Source organism: Thermobia domestica, chromosome 18 (assembly GCF_964235325.1).
Source record: "Thermobia domestica chromosome 18, izTheDome1.hap1.1, whole genome shotgun sequence".
In the NCBI taxonomy this organism is placed as follows: Eukaryota; Metazoa; Arthropoda; class Insecta; order Zygentoma; family Lepismatidae; genus Thermobia; species Thermobia domestica.
The window spans coordinates 33,145,371-33,158,864 of NC_137471.1; the positions used below are offsets into that span (position 1 = coordinate 33,145,371).

At 36.0% G+C, this 13,494-nt stretch overlaps 2 protein-coding genes across 9 annotated transcripts in view; one reads left to right on the forward strand and one right to left on the reverse strand.

Annotated features, from left to right (window-relative positions):
- The window catches only part of LOC145675432 (phosphatase and actin regulator 2), an 850,331-nt gene extending 845,152 nt beyond the window's left edge, over positions 1 to 5,179 (reverse strand). For 3 of the 4 annotated variants that reach the window (XM_081745850.1, XM_081745845.1, XM_081745844.1), the window contains exon 1: positions 5,041 to 5,179. In XM_081745850.1, coding sequence (XP_081601976.1) covers positions 5,041 to 5,155 — 115 coding nt within the window. In that variant the 5' untranslated portion in view covers positions 5,156 to 5,179. The remainder of the gene's footprint in view (positions 1 to 5,040) is intronic. The other variant, XM_081745847.1, reaches the window with a different exon arrangement.
- Taf2 (TATA-box binding protein associated factor 2) overlaps positions 4,711 to 13,494 on the forward strand; it is an 80,615-nt gene continuing 71,831 nt past the window's right edge. Inside the window, exons 1-2 of one of the 5 annotated variants that reach the window (XM_081745839.1) lie at positions 4,711 to 4,828; positions 11,912 to 12,013. In XM_081745839.1, coding sequence (XP_081601965.1) covers positions 11,961 to 12,013 — 53 coding nt within the window. In that variant the 5' untranslated portion in view covers positions 4,711 to 4,828; positions 11,912 to 11,960. Of the gene's footprint in view, positions 4,829 to 4,973; positions 4,996 to 5,169; positions 5,303 to 5,352; positions 5,554 to 5,650; positions 5,731 to 11,911; positions 12,014 to 13,494 lie in introns of those variants that run through there. The other 4 variants (XM_081745841.1, XM_081745838.1, XM_081745842.1 and 1 more) reach the window with 4 other exon arrangements.

Here is a 13,494-nt window from a genome sequence, read left to right on the forward strand (position 1 = left end):
TACAACGTATTTTTATCAGGAGTCCCTCGTGAGTGAGTCCGCAATCGCATTTGTGACCAATTAGTCCCGGTTTCGTGTCCAAATGGACAATTTCTCTTGGATGTAAGCCGAGAAGCGGTTTGGATTCCGCTTTAAGCTTATGTGACCCCTTCCAGCATAACCTTGTTGCATAATAACACCAAGGCGAAACAAACTAATTTCGGTCCATATTTAATATAAATACATAGAGTAAATTATTTAAACCAAAAAACCGGGTTTAAACCCAAAAAAAAAAAAAAAAACTTTTTTTTTTTTTTCAATAAAAACCATGGTTTTTGTCAACCCTAGTTCCATCAATTGGGTGCAATGCCATGTTTCACTCCAGGATAAATTTGGGACAAACAATACCAACCTTTTTTAGTCGACTCGTGGAAGGGGCACATGAACTATTGCTCTGCAATCGGCGTGGATTTAAGTAACTAAAATGTGGCAATACAATAAGGTGCAGTCTGCAGTAGTAACAGTTGTTTGCTGCCAAGAATTTTAACATGTGCATCTCTCCGTAGTCGTGAAATTAGGCAAAACTAGTTCAAAAACAACAAACGAACACTGTTCAAAACAAATAAAGCAATCCAACGAATGTAGTAAAAAATATTCGACTAATTGTACTTCCAATAGTAGGTACCCTAAATGTTAAACAAATTACACTTTAAAAGTAATACAAAATACAATGAATGAAGCCAGTGATAAACTTATTGAAGAATTAAATTAACATCCTCTCATTTAAAGAAGTGAGTGTCAAACACAAACAAAATAAATAAATAAATAAATAAAATAAAGGATGGCATTTAATATCTCCGTCAAATCCATCGACGGCTTCGGAGTCGGTACTAAGACTTATAATAAGCCATTATAAACGACCAAGTTCATGTGTATACCCGCTGTCGCTGATGCACCTGCATTCTACGGACGCAGCCCCCCCCCCCCCCCCACGCTCTGCTTGCGCCCTCCTGCTGCGCTCTTGATCTGACTCGGTCAGATGCCATTCGAACTCTCAAAGTGGCCACCTAGCACAAGTTAGTTCGTGTTTTATGCACTATAGTTTTTATGCTAAATGTCTACACTCTATTTATACTCATCGCAGTTACAAATAATGAACCGTAATCACTATCAAGTGAGCCAGAATCAATACCAAGTGGTTTGGCGGAGAAACTAAACAATACCCAACATAAATATCAGATAGGATCCAAGGTACCGTAGGCATAGAAAACAGAGAGATGCAGAAAACAAATGTGTGGTAATTTACTATGATTACCATCGCACGCTATACGTAATTGCATTCCCACTTTTGGAATTATCTGAATTCTTTCATGTTACTTATCAAGAGTCGATAAAACTTTAAACAAAAAGATTGGTACTGTTTATCGTAGATTTAATTCTTCAATGAAACGTGGTAACTACCAACTGAAGAAACCTTAGCAAGGTTCGCTTTCACTGATCACAGCGCAATCTTTCACATATAATAATAACAATAATAATAATAATAATAATAATAATAATAAAGTATCGAATAAAATTTTCTTTTTCGTACAATCCTAATCTGCAAAAAAAAAAAAATGGAAGTCCTCATTTCAATTTTCAAAGTTACCACCAACCACACTCCTAGGGGTTAATTATATCACACGGGAATTCTCACCACCAAAATGTACTTTTTGCTTTGAAAACGCTTTTCGGGTTAATTCTAATTGCGGGAGGCTAAAAGTAGATTTAAAAAAAAAAAAAAAAAATTACAGGACAAATTAGTTGTTGGTAGTGAAGCGTAATTAATGTGTTGAGTGACAATTCACGGAGAAACAACACTGAAACACGAGAATATAGGGCACGTCGTTTTGAAAACCATCACCGATCTATATAACATGAAAGTTTTCAAAAACCAAAATTAGGCTATAGCTACCGTATTTATTAAATAAATAAATAAAAAAAATAAAAAAACTTGTACTCTTAGGGAAAACTTCTGGTCACCTGTAACTAGAATTCATCCCACTTTTTCACTCCGATGCTTATTTCTCAAGATATTTTGCAGCCTCAAATTATAAAACCCACCCAGTACATATACATTATAGCTATACGCATAAAATCTAATGATATGCTAAGGTTTTGAATTTTCAACAGTCAAAATGAAATACTGAAAAGTTTAAATTTAACAAATACTATACACGTAAATTGATAGTTTGTAACGCATTTTAACACAACAATATAAACTATTGCTTGTTCTTATTACAGCGGTGATACACCACTTGTTAAATTAAACCGTACAAATCAAGTATGGTGATACGGGTTCACTCAAGAAAATGGTTCTACCAAATAGAAAATTTATAGGTAAAATACGATGTGAAACGGAGATTTTTCGCGGAAGAATGAGTGTGTGAACATGAGTAAATAGTGTCAGTGCATAGCATATTGAATTGAAATTTGAGTGACAGTGAAAGCACTGTATGTGTAAGTGTGCTCCTCCATTATTCAAGTTTATGCGTATAACCCCCGTCGCTGACGCACCCCCTCTTTCTAGGCACATCCCTTTGTTACCGCTCGGGCCCTCCTGTTGCGCTTCTGCCCTGAATCGGTTAGACAGCAATCGCGCTATTTAGTGGCCACCTAGCACAAGTTAGTTCGTGTTTTATGCATTGTAGTTTTTATGCCATACGTTTACACTGTATGTATACTGAGCTCTACTGAAGTCAATCTGCAAATAGCAATGGAGCTTCTCAATTTAGTGCATGCTCTACTAAAAGAAATACAATGCCCTAACCTAACCTGAAAATGTAAGAAATGTGTCAATATTTGGTAAAACCGTTTGCTCGAGTAATGCCGGGGATAAATTTATATAAGAGCAACAATTTTTTTTCGTGGAAAAGGTACCCTCGTAACTTCTATATAATCTTCTCGCGTTGGCGCATGCCGTTACTCAACTGAGAACAGGTGTAGTTAAAGGCGCCACGAGAAATATCTGTTCAAAAGTAGGTACAACTATTACACTGATTGCCTTCTAGGAGAATGTATAGTACAAGGGGTCCAGAAGCATGTAAAAAACAAAAAAATCACAGGAGAAATGAATGATGCAACTACTTAGACGTAATATAACGTAACCAAATCTAACCTAACCTAATATAAAGTAACCTAAGCTAACCTGAACTAACCTAAACCAACCTAATATTAGTAGAAATAAGGAAAATTCTATCATTTTTTGGAAAATTATGCGGGACCACTACACTAATATAACATAAAATAAATTAACCTAACCTAACCCAAAATAACCTAACCTACCCTTAACTAACCGAATGTGAACAGAAATTACAAAAATTGTAACATTTTTGAGAGAAAAGAGCTGGACCCCTTCTGCTAAACATAGGCCGCCTTCTATAGTACTCTTTCATTTTCTTGTACAGCTTCGACACAGAAACCTGTGCTCGGTGGCCAATATAGAATTACATCTAGGCCGGTGCAGGGCAATACGTTGCAGAAGAGCCGTACATCCGTTGAGAGCAAGATGCGTTTTCGAAGGTGAATATGCAAATAATAAAAAATTGTAAAGACACACCAACAACTTGTGTTAGACGGCCATTATCAGCTAATTTTGCATTACAATTGCATATTAATGAACCACACTTATTTCCATGTCTCTAGTTGATTTATACTCCAATACATGTTCTCTCCATACATAAATATGTTTTTTTTAGTCTTCTTTTCCAAATTAACAGATTTTAAATTGTTATAAAAAAACATTAAATTGTTATAAAAAAATATTCCCGTATTCTTAATCTGCAGAATAAATTAACCTTTTATTGTGCCCGGATCTTCCCGCCATTTTCATAAGAAGATTGTTTCTCCGCCTATATATATTGCTAATTGTGTTGTCAACTTCAGATGGAATTCTGTGAAATGAAGAACCTAGGTATTTGCAAGAAGTGACGTTAATACCAGTCTGTCCAGAAGCTTATATATTGACCTATTCATTTGTTCGTACACTTAAAACTTAAAATCATTTTAGAGCTCTTATGTCAAGTGTTCAAGTCCGCGAAACATAAATAAGTATACAAAATCAAATTACGAGTTGTCGGTAAATAAAAAGCTGTTAGGTATGTCATCCTTGAATTCCTCAAAGATGTTCTACAGTGGTCAAGCAGTTGGGTTCAGTACCCGACACCCCTACTCATCTGCATCCCAAACTTCATGTTTAAAATTAATAAAAGCAGTAGGACAAAAATATTCTGTTTGGCACGGCAATACTCATTGTATTTTTGCCTCTAAACTTTATCAATGACAAAGTTCTACTCCTTGTAGAAATACCGCTATATATATTTACACTGATCAAAACAGCTGTACAAATTGTGGAGGTGGGAAGTGAATGCTATTACACTTTTTGCTGACACATTTCTTCTCAGAAATACACATACACAATTCTGTAAATATTACACTCATTCGAAGAATTATTTTCTGTCATTTTCATCTGTTCAATCCCGAAGTCAAGATTATTAAATGACGTTTTTCATTCATCTCATCTGATCTACTCGATATAAATATATTCACCATTACTTTCTGAACAACATATATTTCGTCACACAAACTGATATACAAATCTTCAGATAAATATTTCGGTATTTCTGTTATTTTAGCACCTATTAGCAGAAGGGACACCTGATGAGCAAGTATCAACAAATCATTGATGCTGCAGACATGCGCTGTAGCGTATTGAAAGTTCGCACTCAAAAGTTTCAAGCGTGTAAACAAAAATTAGCACTTTATACTCCCCCACAGTTCACTGAACTTAATTGATAATCACAGAAAATAGGTAAGGATTCATAAGGAAGAATTATATTCACACAGAAATTACCATAACCATTTTACTTTGGGTAGCGTAGCCAATGTTTCCTTACATGTTTCATTTTTTTTAACACTCATCACTGCGATTGCAACTTTACGCCCAAACTTCGTACATGTGTATAGTAAAAAAGAAAGGTAAGTTGACTTTCTTTCAAAACAGGGAAATTAATGGTAGCTCACCTTCCTCAATTATTGGTTCCTCTGGACTATTACTTGAAGTTGATGGATCAGAATTACTTCTCTGTCGTTGAAAACTACCACTACTTGACCCTAACGTTTCACTTGTTTCAGCCATCTTTCACGTACCACGACAACTTCCTTATTCGGCATAAAGTTTACTCGTATTCGTAACGGAAGTACACGAAAGTCAGGTGAAAAAGAAGAAAACAACAGCGGATGATGCCTGGTTGTATACAAGCAGTCGGATAATAGATTGCCGGAGGTATTATGAAATAAAATAGATTAACCAATACGTATTAGCATTCCAAAATTGATTCGTAGTGTAATTTTGTGAAAACTAGTTTGTAGAAGTGTTAAGTGGACAAGATAATATGTGCTAAAGCATCAAACAATTGTGCCATGATTAATGGAAGCAAAATATTGAAATACAATCAATTTAATCAACTTATATATGTGTTATAGGAAACGAACAGCAAAGACGTGTAAATAAATAGTTCTGTATCCACATACAAAGTATGCAGAAGTTGATTGCTTAAAATATAGCATATATTTTTAGTAGAAAAAATTGTCCTTGCACTTATCAAATCATTCATCGCATTCTAGGGATTGTGGAGGGTACCATATAGGCCTATAAGAAGAAATCAGTTTACAGTGAGCATACCAATAATGCAGGGACTACTAAAACCAGAGGTACTAATTGAAAATTGAACAAAGCTGAATTTTCGTATCGTGAGAAATATTAGGAAAATTACTATTCATCCACCCAAAAACGCATTTTTGCGCTGTTATTTCCTTTCGGTACAGTACGTTATAGAGTCTTACCTAAATAACGTTTCGAAATATACAGTTTTGTGTTATGATCTATTGCTTCACGGTAACTTACAGTAAGTTGAATCAAATCGATTAAGTACACCAGTTCTAAGTTAGATTTTACATTCCATGAGCGTACGACGATAAACACTTGAGTTTGTCATTTATTGTTGTGTTTGTGATTATTTTGGTTTAACTTACTTTAGTTTCAGTTAGGTTCCATATATCTGTACATATTCTGCACACTTAATCCATAAAAAAAAAAAAAAAAAATGAAAGATTTCAGGAAGAGAGAAATGAGTAGAAGTAACTGAATTGTAATTGATTTCTGTGTAATTTAAGAATGAAATCGTAAGACCTGTTGTAGGAATGAGAAATGCCAAGTGCTCTAGAGACTAGATGTCTACTTACCGTCAGCTCACATAAGGAAATATGAATACAAATATTCAAGTAGTTAGACCGAATGTAACCTGGGTTATGTTTAGCAGAAGGGGTCCAGGAGCACGTAAAAAACACAAAATTTACGGGAGAAATGGATGATGCAAGTTCTTAGACCTACCAGAACGTAACCAAATTTAACCTAAACTAAACTAATCTAATATTAGTAGAAATACACTAAATTCTGTCATTTTTTGGAAAATTATGCTGGATACCTACACTAACATAAACTAACCTAATGTGAACAGAAATGACCGAAATTGCAACATTTTTCAGAAACAATTGCTGGATCCCTTCTACTAAACATGAGCCCATAACCTAATCTAATATTAACAGAATAAGCGATTTTTTTTTTCTAAAATTAAGCTGGATCCCTTTAACTAACATATGCTAGACGTTATAGGTTACTTGAAGCGAAAGTGTTCTCACATTAGTACCTATGGTATTACTGCTGTATTGCCGGACCAATTTGAAAATCGAAAAAAGTACCAAAATGTACTGCACTCGGTTATATTTGGTTGGATTACGTTATTAGGCGTGTAGTTTTACTATACGGATCCATAATGTAAATAGTAGTAGTAGTAGGAGGAGGAGGAGGAGGAGGAGGAACAGGTTAGAAGCCCCGCAGGGGTTAGTTGGTTCTGTTCTTGACATGAAATGGGCAAATGAAAGACTTGCCTCTTTTACAATCTATGGATCCGTATAGTAAACAACTGTATCTCTCCGCGAAATAGTCCATCCGCTTCCACGTACAGTGCCGCTTATAACATCAAAAACAACCATTTTCTAAACTTTTACTATTCCCCTTACCTGACTTTCACTCATTCTTCCTCACAAACTTAAATACATTCTCCGATTGACCCGGTAAATTTCCTAAAATTGGTCCGGCGATACAGCAGTTAACCCCTACCCATATTCGCGAACATAACGCTGGCGCAATATTACCTGAGTGTATGGACTATGGTATCTTTATTGTTATTACTAAATTCCGAAAACTTCAGCATGGCTTGGCATGCTTACGAAGACACGAAAAAAGTACAATCGATTGATTTTAAAATGGGTCCAAACTTCCCTAAACCTACTCTACTGTAGCCTTTAAAGTACAAATCCACTTTTCCATGAGCAGATGAATTCTGTATTGTAAAGTACACTCTTAATTTTGTAGGGTTGACTTCACATTGCCCACTCCAGTTGGTACCCTTACACAGACACGAACAATAACACTACTTTGAACTACGAAAACAAATATTCGTATTAGAAAGTATTGCAACAAAGAAATCTTTCTTTATGCCCATACTCACCTTCAGTAACGCTCCTATTCCCTACGGAAGCGCTACTGCACAGACCATCGTGCTTCATCCTGCCCTAGCACGCATTACAAACAATACTGACTTCCAGTGACCACCTGGCAGTGGTTGGTGGACTTTACCGTGAAAATGAAGACGCGTTAGAGCGTGTCATGTAAGGATATTTTATTATTATTATTTTAAAGTTATTAACAAGACAATGTTCTCAGACTGTGTTTTGCGAAGTAAGAGTCTAAAGGTTTAGTGTATTATTTAGTTACCATTCGGGCCAGATAGATTAATGTTAGACTGAATTTTGTATTTTCGTAACTTTTGTTGCTTTAAAAGCATGTTAAGAAGAACTAAACTCTTAATTTGTGTAGAAGATGACGTAATAAGATGCATATTAATAATTTTTAATTGAAATTACATTACCTGATGTTCCTAAATGTTGACATCAAATCGACGCTGCGTTTCAATGACTATTTATTTATTTATTTATTTTATTATGGGTTAAGTGCTGTATCGCCTGGCTAGTTTTTGCAAATTTATCGGGTAAATTGGAAAATTTAATTCTGTTTATGAGGAAGAGTGAGTGAAAATAAGGTGAGGGGAATAGTTGAAATTAAGAAAGTGGTTGTTGTTGGCAGTTTTTGATGTTCTAAGCGGCACTGTATTTGGAGGCGAAAGGAACTATTTGCCGGAGAGGTACTATCAGGATTTACTGGCGAGAATGGCAGTGTGGAAATGACGCGTATGTATCAAGGTTATGACATATCGGGTTTGAGTTTATAGAATTATACAAAACTAACGAGCGTCAGTTGTTAAAATTGTGTAAAAGACACTGTGTACTGTTTACAAGTGTGGCATTATAAGTATGAAACGATTACAACTGCTATTGAAACTCGTATCGTTGCCAAAATCCATCTATTTTCACTACCCTCGCTGACGTTGCTGCGCCCTTCGGACGCACCTCCGCGCTATCGGGCGGGTCCACCAGCTTTGTCCTGCTCTAAATCGGTTAGATAGAATTCGTGCTTTTTTCTTTACAGCAACCTAGCACAGTTTGGTTTGTTTTTTGCACTAGTTTTTATGTCATACCAGTGCATCCGGACGCCGTAATTATACACAATTATGGTAAATTTCGATTGCAAATTGTAAAAGTTTACACTCCTCTCTTTTTAAGGTAACTGGCTCGTAACAGAACCTGACCTAGCCTAATCTGACGTAATGTAATGTAATCTAACCAACTGTACTGCGTTTTGGCACTTTTCTTCGATTTTTGTCCGGTCTGGGGATACAGCACAAATATTATTATTAATAATAATAATGCGCTTCTTGGTAAACTACATATTCTAGTAAATTTCCTCCCCTGTAAAGACAATTTAAAAATTCCTTGAGTCGCCGCTATAAAATTTTCTTTTCGAAAACTATTCTTGTATCTTTTCCAAAGCACGTCAACAGCCCATCACAATTTTTGTAAATATTGTTGTTGTTGAGCGAGCAGTTCCGGGTTCGATTCCCGGTGGAAACACTTGGTCGAAAAAGTGTAAATCGCTTTTTCAGGCCAGTCATCCGAATTGAAGTTTTCGTAGGTTTTCTCATTCACACAGGAATATACTGGTGTGGTACCTAACATACATGTCCCAGGCCGCTTCCTTCCTTCCATTTCTCCGCATAGTGTGATCGCCGAGGGAAATCATCCCTTAAACGTGGTGTGCTAAATGGCCATAGATGCCGACAGCCCAAAAATCTATAATTCTAATTGTAATCCTGTTGTTGTTTCGTTAAAACAATTCAGCTTGAAAAATGTTCGTGAACCGTAACACCGATATTTATAAACACTGTGATATGTCGTTAATATGATGGTTGATATATATACTTTTTCTCTCCTGTGAAAGTTGGTGCGAAGTTGTTAGAAATGTATAATGTTAAAGTGAAAAATGGTGATTGTAAACTCACGATTTTGTGTGTGTGTGTGTGTGTGTGTGTGTGTGTGTGTGTGTGTGTGTGTGTGTGTGTGTGTGTGTGTGTGTGTGTGTGTGTGTGTGTGTGTGTGTGTGTGTGTGTGTGTGTGTGTGTGTGTGTGTGTGTGTGTGTGTGTGTGTGTGTGTGTGTGTGTGTGTGTGTGTGTGTGTGTTTGTGTGTTTGTTTGTTTGTTTGTTTGTTAACACACAAATTAGCCTTTTCAGGTTTTGAACATACTTTATTGTAACATTAAATCATTTTTATGTGTGAGAAGGGGCTACAGATTATAGTTTCTCATATAAATTGTCAAACCTAACGATTTGTGATGATCTGTAAGTTATTCGAGAAAGTATTCATAGCTAAACAAACGAAAGAATGTTGAGACTGAAGTCTAGCTCCATCCGTGGGATTATTTTAGAGAGCTTCTCACTGACACTCTCTGGGCTGTTGCTTCGGTAGCGTTAAATGCCTTAAATAATTCAAGTTATATAAATCGCATTTGATCTATCTATCTATCTATGTTCTGTTAATTGTGTTAAACTGACGAATTTTCGGTGCACGGACTGCTGTTGTCCTCGGGGCAAATGTCTAGGAAAAGGTATGGTTATGGTGAATTCTAGAAAAAAAAAAAAAAAAAAAAAAAACCTATATACATATTTTTTTTAAATTGTATTTTGTTTCTGTGGTTTGTTTTCCATGATTTTTTTCTGTCTTGTACGATTTTGGAAAATCATAATAACTAAGAGCGGTGGCCCCGCGTACCGTAGTCGCTGACGCTCTAGCCTTCGGTGCGAGCAGTCACGGGTTTGATTCCCGGTGGGGACACTCGGTCGAAAAGGTGTAAGAAGCTTTTTCAGGCCAGCCATCCTGGATGGGGTTTTCCTGGGTTTTCCTCATTCACATCAGGCAGATGTCGGGATGGTACCTAATATATAGGTCCCACACCACTTTCTTCCTTCCTTTTCCCCAGATAGTGTGCTCACCTAGGGACATCATCCCTCAAATGTCTTAGATGCCGAAAGCCCAGAAATCTAAATCCTAAATAACTAAGAGGTACTCTGTTATACGTAGCACTTAAGTAAAGGTGAGGTCAACAAAGTTTTTGTTTTCTGAAAATGCACTCTAAACGATAAAAATGATCGTCCATTTATTTTTAAACTATATTAAATTTGAATAAAATATTGCTTGGAATATTCTAACAGCTTCATATAGTTTATATCCTTGAGATTATTCACATATAAGAGGGCAATATCTGAAATAAAGAGAGATCAGATAACAAGATTTCATTGTTAGCTGTGTTAAATATCAGATTCATCACAAAATTCTACACTGGTAAATCAACCATTGTCGTTTTTAACTTTTTTCAAGAATGCGTTGGTCACTACCTTACTTAATCTCAGATAGGTGAGAGGAGAAATGTTTTAATAGAAAACTATATCAACAAAATAATGTCAGGGTCCCGTGTTGGAGGTTGTTAAGATGACAAGCTCAGCGTGTTAAGTTTGATGTAATGGTCAATCTTATTCTCATATAAGTATTTTCTGAACGAAAGAGAAACGTACGTCCACAAACTGTCCATATTATAGGCTTAAGAACTGGCTGCTGCAGAGCAGTTTGGTATTAATATTCAGACACCTCAAATGTAATTTCAGAGGGTTCAGATTACATGTAACCTGAGTTCAGTTCGTCTTTACTACCCGGAACGCTTCAGACTTTTAAATAATGTAAAGCTTGTTTTGTTAACTAGAGTGAGCGTAGTTTTTAGAAATGAATGTATATGTATATGGTTGTTAACAATAATGACCTTTTTTGGTGTGTGGTACAAGGGGATTGACTGTTGTAGATTCGAATAACCACTCAAGATTGGTGGACTTCTGCGCTGTCTCTTATTTATTAATTCTGTCACTACTTGTGTATTCATAGTGTCAGAGGAAGCCAACGTAAATATAGATGTTAATGAAAAAGGACACAACCGATTTTTTAACACGGCATATCCTCTATAGATGTGAAGTCAATAACGTACAAAGAGTGAAAAAGTGACTGACTGAACCGAAACTCGAAACCGTGGCCTCCGGCATACCGTGCCGATACATTAACCACTACGCAACGCACCGACCTCGAGAGTGAGAGAGTGGGTGGCTGTTCTGGGAAGCGGCGTAGTGGTTAACGCCTCGGCACGGTGTGCCGCAGGTCCCGGTTCAGCCAGTCACTTTTTCACTCTTTGTGCGTTATCAAAGTGGATAGTTGGCGAAACTGTTACACGTAATAATTTTTTACAACAAACGTATTGTTTTACTCAGCGAGTAGTAGTTTAAATCAAATTTAAATAATGTGTTTTTGTTTTACATGTGGTTATCATTTTCTTTCAGGAAAGATGTTTGGTAACAGTACAAGATTAACGTCCCGAAATCACTTCTAATGAAGATGAAGAAGGGAGACAAATCTGGGGATCTATCCAGGCCTTTTAAGCTATAAGTATCCTAGAATGTAGTACAATGGAAACGTGTCTTATGTTTGCCTCTCGTCGTCACACAAAACAATGTCCATTGCAAACAAGTGGTTGACTTGACAAAAAGTTATTGAAAGATTCATGATTTGAAATTTAAAACACGAAGAAAATACATATCAGTGTACAGGCTCTCTTAACAGTATTATTCGTTCTTGGGTAAACCAATGTGCTGTGTCCCATACAATAATCACTCTTAAAGCTATTAATATTTGCTCACTACAATACCACTCCAACGTATTAAATCAGAAACAATCACTGTTCATTACCAGCAGAAAATATTATTTTATACTTTAATATAGTCTAAAGCAATATGGCGTAGTATTTATTTATGACAAGAACACTTGATACACTCAAATTAGCATGGGGCCGCAGAGCACGTACTTGGGGCCCATGCATTTAGATGCCCCTGTTGGTATATAGCCTTTGGCCAATAGGAATTTCAAGTGAGTGGTAAATTATAAGAGCATGTAAACTTATTCAGTGGTGAACACGATTCTACAAAGCTAGCTAGTGCATATGTCGTTATAAAAGATCTACTGTAAAATATTTGCAGTACTAGACCGTTCGAAAGAATTGTTGTACTAGTAAAAGGAATTTACACTAACATCCGTATAAACCTCATCATTTTTCAATTGGCACACGAAGAAAGTGCAAAATGAAATTCTGAGGAAAGGGAAAAAAAAGTTTTGATAGTGTTAATTTTCTTTAGATACTATTTGACTCATCTACATTTGTTTATATTCTTCATTGCTCTTAAGTTATGCACTAAAATTAAAAAAAAAAAAAAGTATGGGAGAGCTAAGCGAATAGCCTGAAACTGAAACAAAGAAGCACCGTATAGGCAGGCATTTCTACCTTAATGCTCTTAAGGATTCAGAATAGTGTGAATTTGGTAATTTAGACACGTAGATTAAAAAATAATAATAATAATAATAATAATAATATAAAAGTCAGTGTGTTTGTATAGTTACAATTTCTTTGTGTTCCTAAAGCTGTCATTTATATATAGTGAAACCTCTCTAAAGCGGACAGCCGTGGGGAATCAAACATTGTTAGCTATAGAGAGGTGTCCGCCTTAGAGAGGTTTCAATATCTTCTTACGTAAATTAGTACAAGGTATTGTGTAATTAGAGAAATATTTTTGCATGAATCATGTATTCACGAATATTACCAAAATGTTACTGTACCTGCATTATCTTGCACCATCCAATACTCTATGTTTGAGGCACAACATGGAAATAAGATGTGATAGTTCTCTGCACTGTACACTTATCGCTACTTACTACGTTTTCGGTGTATTGCTTTAATTTGTGAGTTAATTGCAGTCCAGTAATGACTTTTGAGACAATTGAGTACCCGTGGGCAAAAAATACCAAACTTGTCTTTTCCTTAGTTAGAGATTCCAGCGGACAGTAGAATGACTTATCATCCCAAACGGCGGGC